Source organism: Thermobia domestica, chromosome 7, assembly GCF_964235325.1.
Source record: "Thermobia domestica chromosome 7, izTheDome1.hap1.1, whole genome shotgun sequence".
In the NCBI taxonomy this organism is placed as follows: domain Eukaryota; kingdom Metazoa; phylum Arthropoda; class Insecta; order Zygentoma; family Lepismatidae; genus Thermobia; species Thermobia domestica.
Genome location: NC_137460.1, coordinates 210,770,950 through 210,791,140, shown reverse-complemented (window position 1 = coordinate 210,791,140; position 20,191 = coordinate 210,770,950). Strand labels below are relative to the sequence as shown.

Sequence of the window (20,191 nt, the reverse complement as noted above, 5' to 3'; positions counted from 1 at the left end):
ATACGTAATCAGGAAATTGAATTTGGAACTTACGTTAAAGATCTCGGAATAATGATAGATAACAAATGAAGGGTAAGGGGAAAAAACAAGGAATGTCCATGTATGTGCTTTTTCGGGTTCTTTGTCCTATCTGTTGGTGACTCTTGGTACTATTTGACTGTATATGCCATGCATACGTAGATGTAAAAATGTCCATGTAAAAAGGGGCAAAAGATGTAACTAACCCTATTCTTTTTACGTGGTTTTCAATATTAAAACGCCGTTTTCTCGAAAATGCAGTTTTGTGACATTCCTTATTTTTTCCCTTACCCTTCAAATTATTATTTAAATAACATTTACAGGTAAAGGCCAGAAAACAATAACAATGTTAAAATGGGTTTGCCATAATTTTTCAAATATTAATATCTGCAAAATTCTCTGTTCTCATTTGGAATATGGTACGGTGATTTGGAACAATGTAGTCAAAGATTTTGGCAAATACTATTGAGTCTATTCCCAATAACTTCCTAGCCTCGTTAAGATGAAGTTCAAAGATTTCAAAGATATGAGTGTCTACTAAATATAAAGAACTGCATCCGTACTGCAAGAACTGCGTAAGATAAAATCTAACAATATATCAGTGACAGAGACAATTATCATTGCAGTATTTTCCAAAGATGATTTTTACCATTCTTTTAAATTAGGTTGCCATCACCATCTAAAATATGAGGTTATGAAATTAAAAAAAAAAAAAAAAAAAAAATAACAGCAATTTAAGTATGTCGATTTGATTTCAAGTATCACGGAAACTGATGTAATTCAACAATTAAAAATTAAAGAGGGTACTGATGATCTCTGGACCTGATAATATTCCGTACTACATAATTAAAGCCTGTAATAATGATGTCTCAACAATTTTATCGAATGTTTTTAGTAAATTATTAAAAAACTGGAGTATTCCCTTCGAAATGGAAACAAGTATATGTTGTACCAATTTACAAATAAGATGGTCGCGAAAATATTAAAAACTATAGACTATAAGCTGAATAATTCTTAAATTTTCTTCATTCAATTGCATTTTTTTCTTACATTTGAAAGCCCTAACAGCGACAAAATAATCATAGCTTTTCTAGAGATTAAATTAAATAAGACAAAATTTTGAAAATATGGAATTAGCGACTTTCAAAACACGTTTCGGTGACAGAAATAAGGATTATTGCATTAATAATTCAGGAATTTAGCGATTTTTAAATTGATACTCGGCTATGTTAATAAAAAAAAAAAACGGAGTCAACAACAATTCTGACAACCTTTGGGGGGATGGGTTCACAAAAAATATTCGGGAGCCCGTCAAATCTATGGGGGGCCCTGAATAAGCTAGTTTGAAAATCATTAGACAACATAAGTGTAGCTACGTGTGCGAATGGATCTGAATCTGTGTCTGCAATTTCTGATAACGCCAGTGAACGTCTATTGTACAAATTAATGACTTCGCGGAAGTTATTGAGAGATTCTGTGTAAACAAATAAGAAAAGACAACGTGGTCACGTATTATTGAATAACGATGCACAAAGTGCGAAAAAGTGCATGACTGTACCGGTACTAGAACCCGGGATATTCGGCATACTGTGCCGAAGCGTCCATCTGAGTTGTTCTGAATCCGGACAGTGGATTGTCCAAGCACAGCAAGAAGTCGTGGTACAAACCATGTGGTCTGAATGAAAGAACACAGATTCTAAAGTGAGTGTATGGGTTTTCAAAGAGCGGACTGGTAGCGTAGTGGTTAAAGCATCAATGAGTGCTGTAAACTGTTGATTATTATTATTATTATTATGACTGTGGATCCGTAAGTGCTATTATTATCTTTGTTGTGAATTAAGACTATTCTCTGGCTTGAACGGCGCGTTGAAAGCACACTTTTTTAACATTTTGTAAGAAGACTATATCTGGCAAGTTGGAAGCCACAACAAATTTCCTTATACTTCTTAAAGTAAGTCGTACAAAGTAACGCATTCATTTTAATCATATCTACGTAAATTAAAAACTATAATAACATAACTTTCTTTATATAAATATTACGATTAGAAACAAAAAGAAAATCAATGTCTTCAGTTACAATACAACTTTACTGAAATTATCGATACAGGCGGTACCCAACACAACTATGCAAGATGTACTGTTGAGAAACCATAACTAAATGTTCCACAAAAATGCACGCGTAAACTACTGATCTAAGTTGTACATTTAACCGCCCTGTACAGGGATCTAACAAAGTTATTATTATAGTGTGTCAGCTATCTAGTTGAGGCTAGTTTCTGCTCATTCGGTAGTTTATGGAAGTTCATACTCCCATAAATGCTATTTCTATTCAGTGTTTTTTTTTATTTATTTATTTATTTATTTATTATTATTATTATTATTTTTTTTTTTTGTTTTATTTTATTTTCAGATAAATGCTAATTTCATGAGACAATCAACAGCACTTATATGCACTCGATTTAAAGGAAAGCGTTCACATGACAGGATAGCCACATTATTTTTGGACATCTTGCACGAATACGACATTCAGCTGACCAAGGTAACAAAATTGTAACGGATAATGTATCCAATATGGTGACGGCTTTTAGTAATGGATCTACACTGTCAAGAAGTGGACCGTCTGAAGTGGAAGAAAATGATAGTGAGGAATCTGATGATGAGATGGAATCTTCGAACTCTGATATTGAGAATGTTCAGAACGTAGTATTTCATTTACAGTGTCAGCCCCATCAGCGTTGTTGTACTCATGGTGTTAACCTTGTTGCATTCGTTGGTAGAGGGAACTACAACAGACATCAACATTTTCTTCGCAACGTGTGATGCTCTCTGAAACTTGCTGTAGAAATCCCCGAAATCATGCTAAGTTTTCAAAGATATTGTTGGTGTGTCTATCAGAATACCTTGTCGTACAAGGTGGAATTCTTATTTTGATAGCTTAATGGAACTTCAAAACATAAAAAGTAAGTTAAATGATTCATACCTTGCACTGGGAATTCCCAGTTTTAAAGATAACGAATTGGAATTTCTCGATGAATACTTAAATTGTATGGAGTCCATCACACAAGATTTGATCGACTCCAATCGTCTGACTTTTTCTTTTATGGCGAGCTCATCCCAGAACTTAGTTCTGGAAAAACTGGAACTCCGTTCTTTAAAGTACTGGAATCCGCTAGTGAAGGTATTGTTAAAGAGCGTGGACAAAAGATTCCATGAATATTTAATCTTGGAGTCATCAGTAAATGATGCTATCCTTGCTTCTGTCACTCATCCGTTTTTTAAACTTAGATGGGTTCCCAAAGAAAACATCATCTGCGAAAGATGCATTTATGGAAGAGATTCGCCTGAACACTCAACTGACAATACTGTACCATCAAGTGAGAAAGCAGATGATCTTAATGATGAACAATATCATTTGTTCGAATCAGACACGAGCGATCACGAGGAGAATATCTGTATGTCCACCAATGTTTCTCAGTTACAGTGTGTCCAGTAACTTAAGGATGCAGATTCTTCGATGTGTGTACTGGAGAAGTACCCGCTTGTTCTCAAATTATTTAAAAAGTTCAATACGTGTATGCCAAGTTCAGCAGCTGTTGAGCGACTTTTCTTAATTGGGGACCTCATTATGAGACCCCACAGAATGAGTATGAATGACAAAATGTTCGAGAAACAATTGTTGCTGAAAGCAAATAAACATTTCCTTAAAAGAATCGTGTTTGATGTAGGCCTAATGGAAGTATTTGATGTTGGTTAGTGCAAACAAAATGGATGTGTTTGATGTCTAAACTATTATATGAACAATAGTCAATACAAATATTTTGTAGACTATGTATAAAATTAGTGATACCTATTTTGTATTTTGCAAATGTACTTGAAATACGTATTTTGTATTTTATATTTTAAATACATTCCTGAAAACTATTTTGTATTTTAAATACCTTTTGTGATACTATTTTGTATTTCAAATAGGTTTGCTTACATATTTTCTCCATCACTGGTATTTAAGCCTATGCTCTGCAGTTTTAATACATTTTCTACTGATTTTTTCTTTTTTTCTTTTTCTTTCTTTCTTTTTTTTACTTATTTTATTTAATCTGGTCAATTTATCTCCCAATTAGTCCGAATTAACTAAATAAACAATTAAAAAAATAATCGGACTTAAATCTACTCACTGCTCCACAGATCCTAATTATTGTTTTCATAAATTCAAAAATTTAGTGATTGGCACATCGTTGAACTGGGGAGCGTTATTCTAGAAGCTTTAGTGAATTCAAACAACGCAACTATGTAACTCCAGTAAGAATTTAAATATCTGTGATAATTCTCTGCAGCTCAAATTGTGTAAGTCGATCACAACTTACCTTTATGACATGTTCAGGCATTGGTTTCAGAACAATTCTTCGACGGGCTCTTTTGTTGGTAAATACACGGCACTTTGTTCGATGAGCTCTTTGGTGCGTAAATAAATGGCACAAAAGAATAACCAATGAATGCATTGCTTCTTTCGAAAATCTACCATTTTTCTTTTTACAAATTTCATGGAGAACTCCAGCTTTCAACAGGTATACGAACACAAGATTTCCTGGTTCATGGTACTGAAGATGAGTAGCTATTCCTGCCAAACACTGAGGATTTGTATGGTCATCTAACAATTTCTGAGAAGAGAAAAAAGAGAGAGTGAGAGAAAAATAAATTGTATTTCATGGCAGGAACATAATGAAAGTTATTATCTTCGACAATGAAACATTCGTAACCTTAAAAAGGCACTCATCAGCTTTCTCTCCCACTTTTCTCACTTGCTCCGAGATACTGCAAAAATCAAAGAGTAATACAATTATGTTTCCGCATACTTTTCTAATGCAATTTTCCTCGATCTTGATCAGTTTGTCATCGATGCCTATGACGTAACTGATATGAAGGCATATTCTTTGAATACGGAGAACATATCAACAGCAGCTATTTCCCTAATTAATAAAGGGTGTCCCAAAATTCACGCAAGATTTGAATTTTGCGCCATTTGTGCGGTAAGGTGTTGCCAACGGAAAAAAAAGACAGTGTGACAGCTGACAGTTCACGTTTATTAAAAATTGAGCGTTACACGAAAGAACAGCGAGTTTTCATACATAATTGTCCGCCTAGATCATGCAATTTTAACGCCACTGGATTTTTTTTTTTTTTTTTTAAGTCTAAGTTTATGCCAACAAGCCCACGACCATCTATGCCATGAAGAAGGAAATTGAGCGCTGTATCAACGAAATTCAGCAACATTTTTGCAAAATGGTGATGAAAAATTTCAACAAAAGAGTGCGTATGTACCAGCAAAGCCGATGGAGGCCATTTACCCGATATGCTATTCCATACATAACCATGGATGCTTTCAACAAAAGGGTGCGTACGTGCCAGGAAAGCCGTGGAGGCCATTTACCCGATATGCTATTCCATACATAACCATGGATGCTTTCAACAAAAGAGTGCGTATGTACCAGCAAAGCCGATGGAGGCCATTTACCCGATATGCTATTCCATACATAACCATGGATGCTTTCAACAAAAGGGTGCGTACGTGCCAGCAAAGCCGATGGAGGCCATTTACCCGATATGCTATTCCATACATAACCATGGATGCTTTCAACAAAAGGGTGCGTACGTGCCAGCAAAGCCGATGGAGGCCATTTACCCGATATGCTATTCCATACATAACCATGGATGCTTTCAACAAAAGGGTGCGTACGTGCCAGCAAAGCCGATGGAGGCCATTTACCCGATATGCTATTCCATACATAACCATGGATGCTTTCAACAAAAGGGTGCGTACGTGCCAGCAAAGCCGATGGAGGCCATTTACCCGATATGCTATTCCATACATAACCATGGATGCTTTCAACAAAAGGGTGCGTACGTGCCAGGAAAGCCGTGGAGGCCATTTACCCGATATGGTATTCCATAACATAAACATAGAAATATTCAACAGAGTGCGTATGTGCCAGCAAAATCATTGGTCATTTAGTAACCCGATGTGGTATTCTGTAACATAACCATGGAAAATTTCAACAAAAGAGTGCGTATGTACCAACAAAGCCGTGGAGGCTATTTATCAATATCCTATTCTATACATAACCATGGAAAATTTCAACAAAAAAGTGTGTACGTGCCAGGAAAACCGTGGAGGTCATTTGCCCGATATGCTATTCCATATACAGTATGGCGCTAAATTCGTTGTACAAAAGCAGAGCAGTGATTCCTGAGAGTAAAACAAACAAAAAAGTTCCCATAAACATAGGGCGAAAACCCCATCGTTTACGTGTTACAGGCTGCCGAAATCATGAAAAAATGAATTTTAAAGGTTCATAGCTCCAAAACTATGGGACCTACCTTGGTTGGGTCAAGACTTCACTTAGGAACTAGCATGTGCCCTATCCAAAAATGCGTGTTTCAGAATCCTGAGGTGCTTCCACAACAATTTTTATAGAGGGAGTTTGACTACGGGCCTATGATATAAAGTACTCTCCAATTACCTCCATAAAAATTGCGTGAGTACCTTAGGATTCTAAAACATGTATTTTTGGATAGAGCACATACTAGTTCCTAAGTGAAGACTTGACTCGATTGCAGTAAGTCCCGTAGTTTTGGAGCTATGGACCTTTAGAATTCATTTTTTCATGTTTTCGGCAGCCTACAACACGTAAACGATGGGGTTTTCGCCCTATGTTTATAGGAACTTTTTTGTGTGTTTACTCTCAGGAATCACTCTGCTTTTGTACAACGAATTTAGCGCCATACTGTATAACCATGATTTTTTTAAAGTGCGTATGTGCCAGGAAAGCCGTGAAGGCTACTTATCCGATATGCTATTCCATGCATAACCTTATACTCTTTACTTCATGAATCAATATATATATAAACCTGTGTTTTCTATCACAATTACTTCTTGCGTGAATATTGGGACACCCCTTTATTACATAAATAAATACCAAACTGTACAATATTATTAGAGTTAAAAAAAAAATCCACACATGATAATCTACCAATCGATAGGCGTTGCTGAGCTCCCCTCCTCATTGGCAGTTTTAGAAAAAAAGAAAATTATCAAGTTAAAACTTAATGCCGTACGCTAACCATGTCATCAGTTAAAATAAAACTGATACTCTCATTAAACTTTTCATTGTGATACTACCAACAGAACAGTACACAGTATAGTTTAATGAGAAAAGGGAGACACCCCCAAAATTATCATTAACTTCAATTTTTGTGTGACTATAACACACTGTCCCAATAGTTAACATTGCATAACATTGTTGATACAATTGAATCGGTAAGTGCACAAATTAGAATATTCCAAAAAAAAATAAAAGAAAATATACCACAAAAGCAATCTCTGTATACTAAATAAATATATACACTCTACGTTTTTCGGTATTTTGTGGAATTAAAGGTAGGGGTACAAGTTTTTCGCACTAAGAATTTGAAAATTTTGCGTTTTGTCGCATTTTTCAAATAAAGTTTCGCATTTTGTAGCTCTTGTGGAAAAGATATTCATAGATTTCGTTCATAGATTACAAAAATAAACTATTAATTACCTAAGAACAAAATACACTGAATATTTCCTTAACTGTAAATTTCACTTTTAGAAAATTATATTTTTATAATCAAATTGAAGGAAAATCAGTAACTAAATTTATTATGAGTAGAAAAGTTTTGCTGTCTTCTGAAAATACATACGTGCAAATTACATTTAAGCATTAAACATAAGCATGTTACATGTTTCCACATTTTCCTTCTTCATTGTTGTATGTGTGTCACTTATCACCAGTCCATGCCATTGGCTAGCTAATTAAAACGCTTCCTTCCCAACCAGCTGCGACGGTGATGGCTAACACGCAACATGTTCTCTATAGCCGTGTCCGAATCACCCAAAATGCACCGTTCATGCCACGTTCTACCGTTTCGTCAGCACAAAACTGGCGTTTTTAAATTAATGGAAACATATTTTCAAAATTTCGCGTTATTTCGCGTATTGTTAAAATTTTCGCGCAAAACTGCCAATTTCGCGTTTTATCGCGCAACGGAAACCAATGAAAACACAAACAGAATATCATAAAACGTCAAGAAACTGAAAATTACTTAATTGTGACGCATTTCGTTTCATCGCGCATTACGAAAAACTCGTGCCTCTAATTAAACGTCTTTAGCACACGTTACAAATGTCCATGAAAAATATTTTTGTAGAAACGGCATCATTTAATATCTAGACAGGAGGAGAATGTGCAAATTGTGCGAAAAAATTAAATGAAATCTTTTAGTTTAACGACCAATGATTATGTCCTTTAGTCTAAGAGTACGGATGACTTATGCAAGTGAATGAGGATGGAAGATCTGGTGGAATGAGACTATGGGAAGAAATGCCGAGTACCTCGAGAAAATATACTTTATGCAAACGTTTTACACTGTAGTAGAGTTGCGTCATTCTAGTATGTAATATAAAACTTTAACAGTCTTAAAACTATCAGATATTTCTAATAGGCCCCACCACCACCCAGTCTGTCAAACATGAACGTGCAAACTTGAAGTTAACGTATAGTATGTAGCTCGACGATCTACAGAAGTATAGTTTTTTTCTTTCTTTTTAAACACACAGTGACAGCGAATAGCTATGTTACAATGACACCTAGTGTCTCAAATAAGAAACGCTCCTGTAATTCTCCAGTTACATACGGCCCTTCTGTATTTGCTACAGTCGTGTGTGATCTTAAACCAAACATCCCTCATTGATGAATCGAACAAGGACAGGTCCGCTCTGCTCCCCAAAACTTAACTCTCATGGAATTTTGTTACACGAAGCAACAAGTGTTCTCTGTTCATACCATAAATTGGGAAATTTGAAAGAAAGAATCCCAGACTGCTGGTTTATGCAACAACTTCACTCTTATGGATTTTTATTACACGAAGCAATAGATGTTTTCTGTCCATTTCAGAAAGAGTGAAATTTGAAAGAATTACACACTTATTGTTTATGCAAGAACTTCAACATAGTCTTGATGTCTGTAGGGTAACTTAAAGGAGCGTTCATTGCAATCTACTGACAAGGTACACAGAAAAGGTTCTACTGTTGTGATTAATGCTATGAAAATTATGCAAATATATTTTATTCGGTTAATTTTTGAACTCTTACTGAATATCCGAATATTCGTTCCCAGTAGTCGACCAATTATCCGTCATCCGAATAATTATTCACTATCCAGATAATTATTTAAATTACTAATTTTATTCTTTATTCAAATAAACCAAGTTCGAAAAGTTAATTACTGAATTTTAAGAGCATTGTTACTAACTGCATGTATCTATCATGCTTTGTTTCAGAATTTTGACTATTTTATAATATTACCAATATTTTACACATAGCCATTTATATATAATCTTACATTTTATATCCTGTAATTCTGATACATGGCAACTGATGGATTCTATGTACCAGGTCACTGTCATAAATGAAAAATGAATGTAAATAGCAAAAGCAACAGGAATTAATACTCCGAATTCTAGATTAGTCAAATAATAGATAAAGTATTTATCTACGAACTATGCAAATTATAAAAAAGCAGGTACCTGAATTGTGAGAAACTGAGCTGCAAAGCAAAAGAAGTACTGCATTTGTGGCTTCAATTCAGGAGAAGTTTTGTACAGAAGACAATGATTTAACATTGTTAATGCTCTGCAGAAAAAAAAGAAAAGCCATCTATCAATAGAAAACAATTTACATATAGTGTCATGTACTTTCCTACTAATAAATAAGGGACAATGATGTTAATAACATAACCTTAGCGTGACAGCTCTTTGCGAGCTTGAATTGAAGTGATGGGTTCAACACCATCTGTTAGCGACCAGCGGAACTATGTCCACCATAGGAATGAACACATGGTTAGCACGCTGCATCACTCTGTCTTTAACAGGCATATCACAAGCTTTCTGGACTCACTGACGGTCACGTCTTTTAATCACATAACTCCCAAGTTTGCCTCACGACGGTGAGTGGACACCGAAAATTGGGGTACACCGGCCAGGAATTGAACCCAGGACCACGCAGAGGTGAGTCCAACCCTCTAACTACTAGTCTACGGATCCCCCATCAACCGGTATCATAGAAGGAAAAACAATAAAGGCATTAAAATTTATTTTAACATATTTAAGTAACTAATCGTATCTATTTATTATTATTATTATTATTATTATTATTATTATTATTATTATTATTATTATTATTATTATTAAACACAATTTGCCGGTGTTTTTCAGGTAAGAAACTTTGATATGATTGCAGCTTCACAAAATTTTAGGATAAAATATCTACTGTTTTTCTACCTTACGCCTCATATTCTCAAATTTACTTATAGTCGATTTTATGTTCAGATATTGACTATATTTATCCATAAAATGTGGTTATGAATAAACCGTTGATATATCTCATTTATGTACCCGCTTCGCGACCAGTCACTCATGTTAACTTGGAATGTTTCAATTCCCGTCAGTTCTCCATGCAAGGTGCACATATATGTAGTGGTTTGGAACATAACCGTTAGGAAAGCTATCTAACAGCTTCGGAAAGCACCACATCGACTGTAACATATATACTTTAGACATACTGACATTCTTACTTATTTCGCAATTCGAGCTGAATATGCACTCTACACCAAGGTACATTCAAATCTGTTAGGCCACCTGAGAACTTTGGCCTGATTCTTATAGAACCTTCGTTCTCTCAAAAGATATATATTACTTTTTAAGTGGCCACTTGTCTAACTTGAAGCTGTCCAGTGAAAGTAACGCTATTATGTGCTTCTAACGTTAAATTTACCTCTGCATGTTGGATACCTACGTGATCTTCATTTCTTACAAACTCTTTCAGAGTACTTTATACTCTTGTAGTTAAGGGAGATCAATAAGCCCAAAGGAAATCTGAAATTAAATCTTTTAGTTTTACGTCCCATGTTTATGCTATGTAGACTACAGGAGACAGTGATGATGAGAATGAATGAAATGGTGGAATGAAGAAAGTGGAAGAAAACACACATACACGGTGTTTATCCACAACGCCCACTTGGCGCGAGCTAGGATCCAACCAGGGACCCCACACACCAGACGTGAACGTGCTACCATTGAGCCACCGCGGCCCCATAAAGCTATGAGACAAAGGGGAGAAACTGTATTACTGGAAAAGTTATTATCAATGGACAAAAGTGGCTATACTCTTTATTATAGTTGAGACGTTCTATTGGTCCCCAACCGGCTTCCTTTGTACTCAAGCAGAAAATTTATCTTAACCGCTCTCATAAATAACACTTCAAATAAGCCATAAACGGCACGTGTTCGGTGTCGAAGTAGTACATTGTTGCCATCGCTAAACTTTTATTATCGATGGATACATTATATAATAATAATAATAATAATAATAATAATAATAATAATAATAATAATAATAATAATAATAATAATAATAATAATAATATAAAACACAACAATCATTAAAGGAATTCAGTATAATAGTATGGACTGGGGCGGTCAAGGACGGATTTCTGGGAGTGGCAAAGAAAGATTGTATTTTTTTCTCATCGGGCTTTTGCGGCACTACCTTCCGGGAGGGGGGAGGAGGAAGGACAGGGGGCGAACATGTTTGGTTCGTGCAAGCGTTATCGTTATGGAAGTTACATAATATTAACAATATGCTATATTTAAGAGTAATATAAGCACATATCATGAAACTAATGATTGAGTTCTTTTTTCTCTTCATTACAACATATCCAAATTGAATTCAAATTAAATGAATTATTTCAGTTTAACGTCCCAGAACTATGCCCTTCAAGCTAAAGAAGACGGAAGGAGGAGGATGCAATGAAAACAAAAGTAACGAAAAAAATAGACAAATCTGTGGTGTTCCGCTTCCTTTGTAGCCGCCTGGGGACGCTTTGAGCGATTTTACTATACTTTTATGTCTATTGCCAGTGAAAATGAAAAGATTGGTGCCAATAATGCTTTCCATTCATATTTACATTGCAACATATTCAGATGCATTTATTGGATACTGCATTGGGTGTTCTACATTTTCATCACGTGTTGCAATACTCTTCCTGTTAGGGACGAAGGGGCAAGAAAGTAACCATCAAACTTACGTTACAGTTGAAAAGAAAGAAAAATACAACAAGCCAAGTCCATTTCTTTCTTTTTCGTTTCTTTATTTGCTGGTCAAAGATTAGTAGCTGTTTGCAAATGCACAACCGAGTCACTTTAGATTTCTTTACTAAAAGAGGTAAATACATGTTAAGTATTTCTTGAACTGATAATCTTATCTGAGTGATCTATCACATACGTGCAAGGGACAAAAGAATAAAGAATGTGCAGTAGTGTTTTGCAGGTAATTGTGCGAATGATAGCCTAATATTCAATGTATTGCATATGGTGTTTATCAGTTTTCAATGGAACTGATCGTGGCTAATATAGTCAACTGTATTGCGCACAAAAACATGTGGTTATGGTAAGTACTTTGTGAACTCTTTACTTTAATCGCACGTGCAAAAATAAATAAATAAAATGTGTGTCTTTGACTGGAAATTATATGCGAAAAATTATATCGAATCAGATAACGTGTACACATAAAGACTCCAGAGATACTTTGTCCACGGCAGGTCGAACGTAACCAGCAGGTAGTTCTCTTGACAGACGTTATTACATACATAGTTTCTCTTTGGGTAAGTTTTCGTTCCAGTGTTTAGGACGAAGATTTAATTTTGAATGTTATCGCACTTGAGTTGAGTTTGAGTTTAACGTCCCGTTCAGCAGCGGGGTTATATGAGACGTGGACATACTGATTAACGTGGAATCTGAACCACATGAGCTCTTTTTTTCTGAAAGGAAGTTAACTACTCGTGCTCGGGACTAAAAGAAAAATGAGACATTAACATTAGCTATTGATAACAAAATGTCCATTTGAGCAATCATTTTTCTTTCTTTAATCTTTGACAATTTTTATTTTGGATTTCAGTAGGGTATTTTTCAGTCTTGAAAATGTTGAAACAGTAGGCTACATTCAGTGGTTAATTTAATTAATCTTCTTAAATGTACAATCCTTAAAAGTCATATCTGCAAATCAAAATTATTCATATCTGCAGTTTCAAAATCACAAAATAAGTTAAAACCTTAAAATTTTATATTATACATCTTAGTGAAATTCTTTTTCATAATCCACACTTCATCCATCTCAAAACTCTATTTAGTGAAAAATTCTACATAAAGAAAAAGGTCACCAAGCAATTCGTGAAATATGGTTATATTGTACTTGTCAGAAAACAGTGAAAATATTATCACGTAACATTAATAAACGCTTCCGCTAAATGTTTCATCAGAATGGAAGGAAAATATGAAATGAAATCTTTACGTTTTACGTCACACGGTTATACCGACTGGGCTAAAGGAGACAGTGATGATGAGAAATGAAGGAAACGGTGGACTGAAGAAAGTGGGAGGAAACGGGAGAACCCCGAGAAAACCCACGCACACGGTGTTTATCCACCACAAAGCTCACTGGCGCGAGCTGGGATCGAAGCAAGGATGCCATGCACCAGAGGTGAACGCTCTAACACTGAGAAATGCGTTTTAGCTCACAATACATTTAATTAAAGAAAGAAAAAAAAGAATGTTCCTTTTATCACTTAATACTAGCTAATGTTATCACACATAAGTAAACTCTAATATGTAATCTGGTACGTAGTAGCTTGAGTCTAATAGTAATAATTTGCACACTACTTTTTATCCACCGTATGATATGCACAGCGCAGTTTATTTATTCGTACTGAAATTATTCGCACGACATATTTACTAATCCATTAATTACCGGTACGATTCACCAAAGATAGCAGTAGCAAGTAAAGAACAAATCTATGACCGTTAAGTAAAAAATTATCCGCAATGTAGCTACAACTTTTCTTACTTTGTTCAGGCTGACCTCTGTTCTCGTTTATTTTATTGTTATGCTGTTGTGGTCATGCTACAGAAGTTTGATCCTAATTTCTCCATTTGTCTTCCTTTTATTGCAGATAGATCAAGGCCGTTCCATAACAAGTTTGCACCACAGAGAAACAACGAGCAGTGATCCGGTTTTTGTGGCCGGAAGGTATATCCGGAACCATAACAAATTTCCAGACGATGTGCCACTTCATCATAGTTACTCGTCTGTCTAAAAGAACCATGTCATGTATACGCTTAATGTTGTCATCATTTGTGGCCGTAGATGGTCGTCCGGCTCCTTCCTCGTGCGTAACACTTGTGCGCCCATTTTTTAAAAAAATTTTCAATCCATTCGTAGTCACTCCGTTGCGGCAAGATATTTTTTTTTTAATGGATTGCTGACCATGTTACATCTCCCGACCACAAAAACCGGATCACTGCTCGTTGTTCCTCTTTGGTGCAAACTTGTAATGGAGCAGCCATGATCTATCTGCAACAAAAGGAAGACAGATGGAGGACTTAGAATCAAACTTTCATAACATGACCACAACAGCATAACAATAAAATACAAGAGGACAGAGTAGAGACCTGCACGGGCCAAATTTTTCGGCTCGAGCCCAATCCAACCCGAATGTGCCTAGGCCCGGCCCCGAAAAGTTTTGAAGATTTTCGGCCCGAGCCCGGCCAGGCCCGATAATTCTTGGCCCAAGCCTGGCCCGGGCCCGATAAAATTTAAAAGTTTCATTTTGTAACATTTTTCATGGGTACACTTCTTCAACGTTTGGCTTTATTCCAATTATCGTGTAACGAAAGTCAATAATTATTGCAATTAATCGGCCCCAGCCCGGCCCGACCTGAAGAGAAATCAGTGTCGGCCTGCCCAAGCCCGGTCCGGCCGAAAGAAATAACAGAGTCGGCCCGTGCAGGTGTCTAGGACAGAGGTCTGTATGAACAATGTAAGAGAAGTTATAGATAATCTTTGACTTATCCATTACTTCTAAATTCAGCTGTCTTTATGAAGGGTTTCTAGAAATCAGTTAGTGACATCGAGAGAGGTCACATTTTGGGCTTCGGAGAAGCATGCCAATTGTCGACGTTAGACGCTGACAAAATGTTAGGCGTTAAAAACTTGAAGTCACACATTGAAAAACTGATATGCATTGAGAGATATTAATTAAACATTATGATAAATATTAGTTTTGATACAACTGAGTATAACAAAACTTCTCCTTACCTTGATACCGCATCCTGTTTAGCTTCCTGTGATTTTTTGCCTCTGAAGGACGCTTTGTTTTCCAGAACCATCACTCGCAATACAAGTGACACCGTCAAGGGGAAATTACCCATCAGTTTGGGCAGCCGAGCTGTTATCAGCCTTTCCATCTTTGTGTGTGGTACTCCAAAGAAGATCACATTTCCAACTAAATCAAAGCCTCTTCTCCCAGCTCTTCCAGACATCTGGTGGTACTCGAGACAATTTAGGAATGGACTGTCTCCAGCAACAACGACTGTTTTACAAGGCATGTGGATGCCTAAAGCAAGAGTACCTGTGGCAAACACAACACCAAGGAATTTCATTCTGAAAAGCATCTCAACACAACCTCTCTTCTTAGCAGTTAAACCACCATGATGATATGAGACACCTCGTTTCAGATCATTGATAAATGCCTTCGTACCTTCATTTAATACTACTTCAACCCTTATTTGACCGTTTACTTCTTTGCGTTTAAAAACTGTAAGTCTCTCCTCTACGAACTGCAAATCGTCCTTGTCAAAAACACCGACAGCTCTCAAAGTACAAGAATCTAAAATGTCATCATCCATAAGTTTTATAGTCTGTAATGGGCGAGATCTATTTTGAGGTCCTCTTCTACCCATTCCAGGATTTTTCAGGTTTTGTTTTCGAGTCTTAAACATTCTATCTTCTTCAGATTCTTCATATTTCTTGCTCACTGCCTCTGCTTTTCTACACTTCTTCTTATTTTCTTGCATATCTTGAATATCTCTTTCCTTTTGAACATAAAAGGCAGCAACCTTAGTACTAAGTTCCTCACAAAGTAATCGATCGTATGAAAAAATTAATGCTGGAAGCATATTTTCTGTGCGTAACTTTTCAACTAGCTTCTCAACCTCTCCTCGAATACTATATATGTCCCCATAAGGATTTGTTTCGATATTGACTTCACCTCGAAGAATTGTTAGAAGTTTCTGGAATTTCTTTTTGTGTTCCGTGCTCCACAATAAAACTATTTGTGCCAGTCGCCTTTCATATTCTCTAACATCTGACCGTAAAAGAAAAGGAGTTTTCGACGTCCCTGAGAAGAACATATCTGGATCCAACTTCTCAATGTCATTGTCTTTCGGACATGCAGACTTCATTGCATCATACAATTGAAGTACTTCATTAGGTGACAAAGTTATATGGTCTGGTATTCCTTTGTGTTCCTCCAAAATAGTTTCATTTAACAACGAATACGGATGTAAAGGTTTGTTCTTCCCATTTTCTTCGTCATCGCTGTCACGATGTACACAATACACAAATTTATTAAAGTCAGCATGTCGCTCTCTATGTATCACTAGTTTCACCACATATGAGGAGCTTGGTCTGCTACAGTTATCTACAGCGTCTCTCTTCTTCTTGAATAATTCTGCTTCTTGCAACCAGCAACGGAGATCTTCTGGATTGCCAATAGTTGCAGATAACGCTAGAAAAGGACATCTGATTAGCATCATTATATGCTCCCATGCAGCACCTCCCGTCTGACCACCCAAGCAATGAACTTCATCAAATATAACATAACGTAATCGTGTCACCCATTCGTAGTGATTAGGCGAGAGTAGAAGTATTTCTAAACATTGTGGTACCGTCACAAGTATTTGACAATTCAGGGTATTCATTTTGAAGTCCCTTGTAAACATTCCACATACATGTGAGCCTGGAGGCAATCTTTTGTTACCGAAACGTGCACAAACTGTTGCAGTCACTTGATTCACCAACGCTTTTGTAGGTGATACATACACAACTACACCATCGTCGCTTTCTCTTAGCACCTTTTCCATACAGTAATAAGAAGCGAAAGTTTTTCCCGAAGACGTGGGAGCAACTATAATGGCAGATTGATGTTTATCAATAACATCAAATAACTCTCTCTGCCACGTATCTGGTATGAATTCCTTCACTCGTGGATCAGGATCTAGTCTCAAATCTCGATCCAACGCATATCCCAAATACTTGAGCTGAAAACGGATTGATGACATGTGCAAAGAGTAATTGCTCACTCTATGAATTTTAGTTTTCAAATTGAATGGTTTTAACATATCAGTGAAACCCAATTCACATAGGTAATTAGCAATAGCATTTCTGTCTTCTGAGCTCAAAGATGAATAATGATCCTTCAGCAGGTCTTTCAAGACAAGGAAAAGTTTCTCTGCCATAGTTGTATCCCTTTCTGAAATGCTGGAATGGACACTGCACTCCTCGCGCCATAAAGAGTAACAAACATTAGCCTTCTTTAAGAGAGCAATTCTAATACAAGTTTTTGTTTCAAGACCTCTCAGAATATTATCTATTTGCAAAAGAGCATCTACCATTTGGGAAGATTTTATCAGATATTCAACACTTTTGTTTAAGTTATTGATCTTCTCGATCTCCTTCTTTTCGAAGATTTCTCTCTTCTTCTGTTCGTTGTTCCAAATTATTTCCAAGGCTTTCTTACTCTGTTTCTGTTTCTTGTCTTTCACTTTCGGCTTTTCGTCACGCGCTACAAGGGCTTCTTGTTGCATTGGTTTAGCACCTAGACTTACACCATACTGATACATAAATCTGGAAAATCTCTCCCGTCGTTTCTCGATTATCTTTCTCTCTCTCACGCTACTATAGCCACTCACGCTGAAAGATGTATCTCTTATTCTTGCGAATGCATCACTTACCTCTGTAGAATACCAGTTATAGCGCCTACGAAAACTTGCGTCAGAAACAACATATTCTAGAATTTTAGGATTGATATCTTCTAGGTTCAGGTACTCGGATTTAAAAAAGTCTTTACCAAATTCTGTGTAGATAGAACTCTTACCAGGTAACAAAAAATTACGTTTTGCACCAGTTTCTTCTTTTACATTTTTCTGAGTTATTTTCTCTGTTTCATCATCCCAGTTATCAGGTACATTTGGTGTATTTGATTTCTCCGGCAAACATGCTGTATCTTTGTTTGACATCAAATTGTTTTTCATTCGGTCGAACATGAGAAATGATTGTCCGTTCCCTTTTGTCTCTCGTCGCGTGTCCTGTGAATGTTCTTGTAAAGTATTTTCAACAAATACTTTGAACGACGTTGATCGAAGACTCTCTGCATCTTCTGTTGCTTCAACAAGGAAATGGAATTGGGAATCACACAGAAGTCTGCGTGACAAAACAGGGAATTTATCTATCTGTTTCCCATGTAACCTTGAAATTTCTTCTATAAGGTTTTCGTATTCGATTTTATTTGCTTCTCCCATCGCGTTGCTTTGTTCGTCAAAGAAACAATGTTCTAACACACACAGAAAATAAACAAAGAACAATCCATGCCATAAATCACCAACCACATTCATCTCGGTTTTATGGAACGGCGTGGTTTCATCGAGGCACAGCAAAATTTCACTTATATACGACTGTATTTGATTTATAAAGTGATCAATAGTTGGTGGTAATACAATCTGGAAGAGACTAATTCTACGATATTTCAATGGTAAAGTTTCAATTACACTTACACAGGCAATGAACAAACGCACTAAATCCAAATGTTCTTCACTACAGTTCTCGAGATATAGAACTGAACTTAAAACAACAACAATTCTTCTCAGTCCTTGCACTTTAAGTAAACGATGTAACTGTAAAATTTTGTGTTCATTGCGATTACCCCTTCTAAGCCCTTTCAAGAGACATTTGTGTTGTCTGACAACATTGTTCAAAATATTTCTAACCTTTTTACTATGGCTCTTCATAAATGAATTATATTCTATAGATACATGATGTCCTTTCAAACCAGACTCACCCGGAAACAAATCATCTACGTCAACACAATTTAAACGACACACTATTGAAGCACACAGCAAATTCTCAAGAAGCACACATTCTACATCACTGTTCTCATATTCACTGGAGAATTTCATTAGCATAAATGTGGACTTAAAATTAGAAATGTGTGACTTGAATTTACTATCCCATATGCCGTCAAACATATACACTCCAAACGATGTGTTGTATTTGAAATGAAGCATTAAAGCCTCTCTGGCAAGCATTACAGATGGTTCATTTTTCCAAAGTTTCTCCCAAGTTCTGAAGAAAATTAAATGAAACACGCCACCTTTTCTCACAAATAACTGTAACTTCCTTTCACAGAGGTACAATAGATGCAATAATTGACCACCGAAATCACGATTATAATTTTCATCCGTGAAAGCATACCACAGAAGAGAATCTCCATCTACCAAAAATATCTCTCGATCTGAAAATTCATTTGTTATGTCCAGGAAATGCACTTCTATACAATTCTTATATAAATATACTAATTCTGCCCAACTCAGAATAGTTCCCCCATTTGATGGACACTCTGTCTTTGTTTCTTCTTCATCCTCTTCCTGCAACAATATTGAACATGATAAATAATTCGTAAATTTATTTTCCTTTCTTTTATTTTTAACCACAATTTTACTAAAGTTTGAAATTCAGGCATAGTTCATGCTATATTTTATGCGCCAAACTAACTTACTTTGCCTTTCTGTATTATGTTATGAATTCATTTAAAAAAATTTTTTAAAAATCATCTAATTCTCGCTGACCTGTCAATACTGTCAAGGCAAGAAAAGAAAGAATAAAAGCGTTTAGTGGAAACAGCATGGAAGAAAGAGGTAAGAAGAACGAGGATACGCAACCCCTATGCTATGCTGTACGTGCGTATCTCGCATGCTAGTGACATCTAGCATGAGTTGTTTAAACCACTTAGACTTGATACTTGTTTCTTCCATCAGTAGATGGCACCACAGGAAACATGCTTGATCTCATCTCAGAATTACAACTGATTTCTACGAAGAAAGAAAAAATGGAAAAAGAGTAGCTAGTCCTTGCCACGTATAACATTAAGATACAATATTTTTAGCCTGCACAGAGCCAGAAATTTATTTATTTTTTAAATTTAAAAAA

At 36.1% G+C, this 20,191-nt stretch overlaps 1 protein-coding gene across 1 annotated transcript in view; it reads right to left on the bottom strand.

Moving 5' to 3' along the window:
• Nucleotides 1-20,191, bottom strand: part of LOC145690708 (putative ATP-dependent RNA helicase DDX60) — a 74,415-nt gene that overhangs the window by 21,867 nt on the left and 32,357 nt on the right. The window contains exons 4-6 of the mRNA XM_081765872.1: nucleotides 15,245-19,629; nucleotides 9,622-9,727; nucleotides 4,380-4,673 (exon numbers count right to left, since the gene is read on the bottom strand). Of these exons, the coding sequence (XP_081621998.1) occupies nucleotides 4,380-4,673; nucleotides 9,622-9,727; nucleotides 15,245-19,629 (4,785 nt within the window). The remainder of the gene's footprint in view (nucleotides 1-4,379; nucleotides 4,674-9,621; nucleotides 9,728-15,244; nucleotides 19,630-20,191) is intronic.